Genomic DNA, 1,758 nt, shown 5'->3' with positions numbered 1-1,758 from the left:
GAGTGAGATCTGCTGTGGCAGACTCAGATACAAATATCTCTGTTGAGGAGGGCAAGACTGATGGGGGTGAATCCCTCACAGAGCTTTTCTCCTTCAGATACAACTGGTGTGAGGGCTGTATTCAGCTCTCGTGCTGCTCGATGGAGAATATTCCCACTTGGTCTTTGGACTAAGTCCATTCCAAGCAATGCAATATGCTATTCCAAGGTTTCTTCACAAATACCACTCAAAGACTAGTGCATCTATTTGCACCCGCAGCAAAGCAGAAATAACTCCTCCAGAGCTATGGGGAGGACTCCCTGCTGCACGTGGCACACTCAGCCATTTCAAAGTAGAGAACCAGAAAGGGAGCTGAAATAAGGGAGAGAGGAAATGTGGGGAGTTCCTTGAGAAACTGAAATCATTTGGCTCAGAAAAGCCTGCTTTAACTTTTGGCTTTCTTTCCTTCCTTGGACAGGACTCCTGTGCCCCTAAGGAACTAATGTCCAACAGCAGCTCCTTCAGCGAGTTCTTCCTCCTGCCATTTGCAGACACGCGGGAGCTGCAGCTCTTGCACTTCTCGCTCTTCCTGGCCATCTACCTGGCTGCCCTCCTGGCCAACGGCCTCATCATCACAGCCGTAGCCTGCGACCACCACCTCCACACCCCCATGTACTTCTTCCTCCTCAACCTCTCCCTCCTTGACCTGGGCTCCATCTCCACTACTGTCCCCAAATCCATGAGCATTTCCCTTTGGAACAACAGGACCATTTCCTACTCAGGATGTGCTGCACAGATCTTCCTGTTATCAATCTTGTTTTCAGCAGAATTTTCACTCCTCACAGTCATGGCCTATGACCGCTACGTTGCCATCTGCAGACCCCTGTACTATGGGACCCTCATGGACAGCAGAGCTTGTGTCAAAATGACAGCAGCTGCCTGGGCCTGTGGTTTTCTCCTTGCTCTCCTGCACACTGGAAACACATTTTCCCTACCCCTCTGCCACGGCAACGTGGTGGAGCAGTTCTTTTGTGAGGTTCCTCAGATCCTCAGGCTCTCCTGCTCAGATTCCTACCTCAGGGAAGCTGGGCTTCTTGTGAGTAGTGTCTGTTTAGGCTTTGGGTGTTTCATTTTCATTGTGGTGTCCTACGTGCAGATCTTGGCTGCTGTGCTGAGGATCCCCTCTGAGCAGGGTCGGCACAAAGCCTTTTCCATGTGCCTCCCACACCTGGCTGTGGTCTCCCTGTTTGTCAGCACTGGCATGGTTGCCTACCTGAAGCCCCCCTCCATCTCCTCCCCAGTTGTGAATCTGGTGGTGGCCGTTCTGTACTCACTGGTGCCTCCAACACTGAACCCCCTCATCTACAGCCTAAGGAACGACGAGCTCAAGAATGCCCTAAGGAAACTCATCCAGCGGGTCTAGTGCCAGCAACAAGATCTGTCCTAGGGGATTTGGCATTAAGAATAAGTGTTGTTCATTTTTTTCTTGCTTGCTTTTTTTCTCTTATATTACAGTAAAGGAAAAATATATAGTGTGATTCATGGCATTTCTCCGCAGGAATGTCTCTTTTGAATTTGCCACAGGGACCATGTTGAAGCAGGATGCCAGGCTTCCCCCTTCACCAGCAAAGAGGGGGAAGACTCTGAGCCCCACTAAGCAACTTCCGATGTCTCCCATGCAATGAGGAGAGTTTCCCTGTGCACTGTCTCTTCCAGCACTGGAGCTCAGGGACACAGAGTCAGGCTCACATGAGTACAGACAGGGTGAGACCATGGCTC

The 1,758-nt window shown here is 50.8% G+C and overlaps 1 protein-coding gene across 1 annotated transcript; it reads left to right on the top strand.

Annotated features, from left to right (window-relative positions):
- Positions 1–481: 481 nt before the first annotated feature.
- On the top strand, positions 482–1,402 carry LOC148593484 (olfactory receptor 14A16-like). The gene has a single exon (XM_088530786.1). It carries the CDS (start codon positions 482–484, stop codon positions 1,400–1,402), a length of 921 nt encoding a protein of 306 aa, XP_088386912.1.
- Positions 1,403–1,758: the final 356 nt, after the last annotated feature.

The sequence above is a fragment of the Tinamus guttatus genome, unplaced genomic scaffold (assembly GCF_059628265.1).
Source record: "Tinamus guttatus ecotype Peru unplaced genomic scaffold, ASM5962826v1 Tinamus_guttatus_pri_ptg000387l, whole genome shotgun sequence".
Taxonomy (NCBI): Eukaryota; Metazoa; Chordata; class Aves; order Tinamiformes; family Tinamidae; genus Tinamus; species Tinamus guttatus.
Note: the sequence above shows the minus strand (reverse complement) of the source record. Positions and strands in the feature narration are given on the sequence as shown.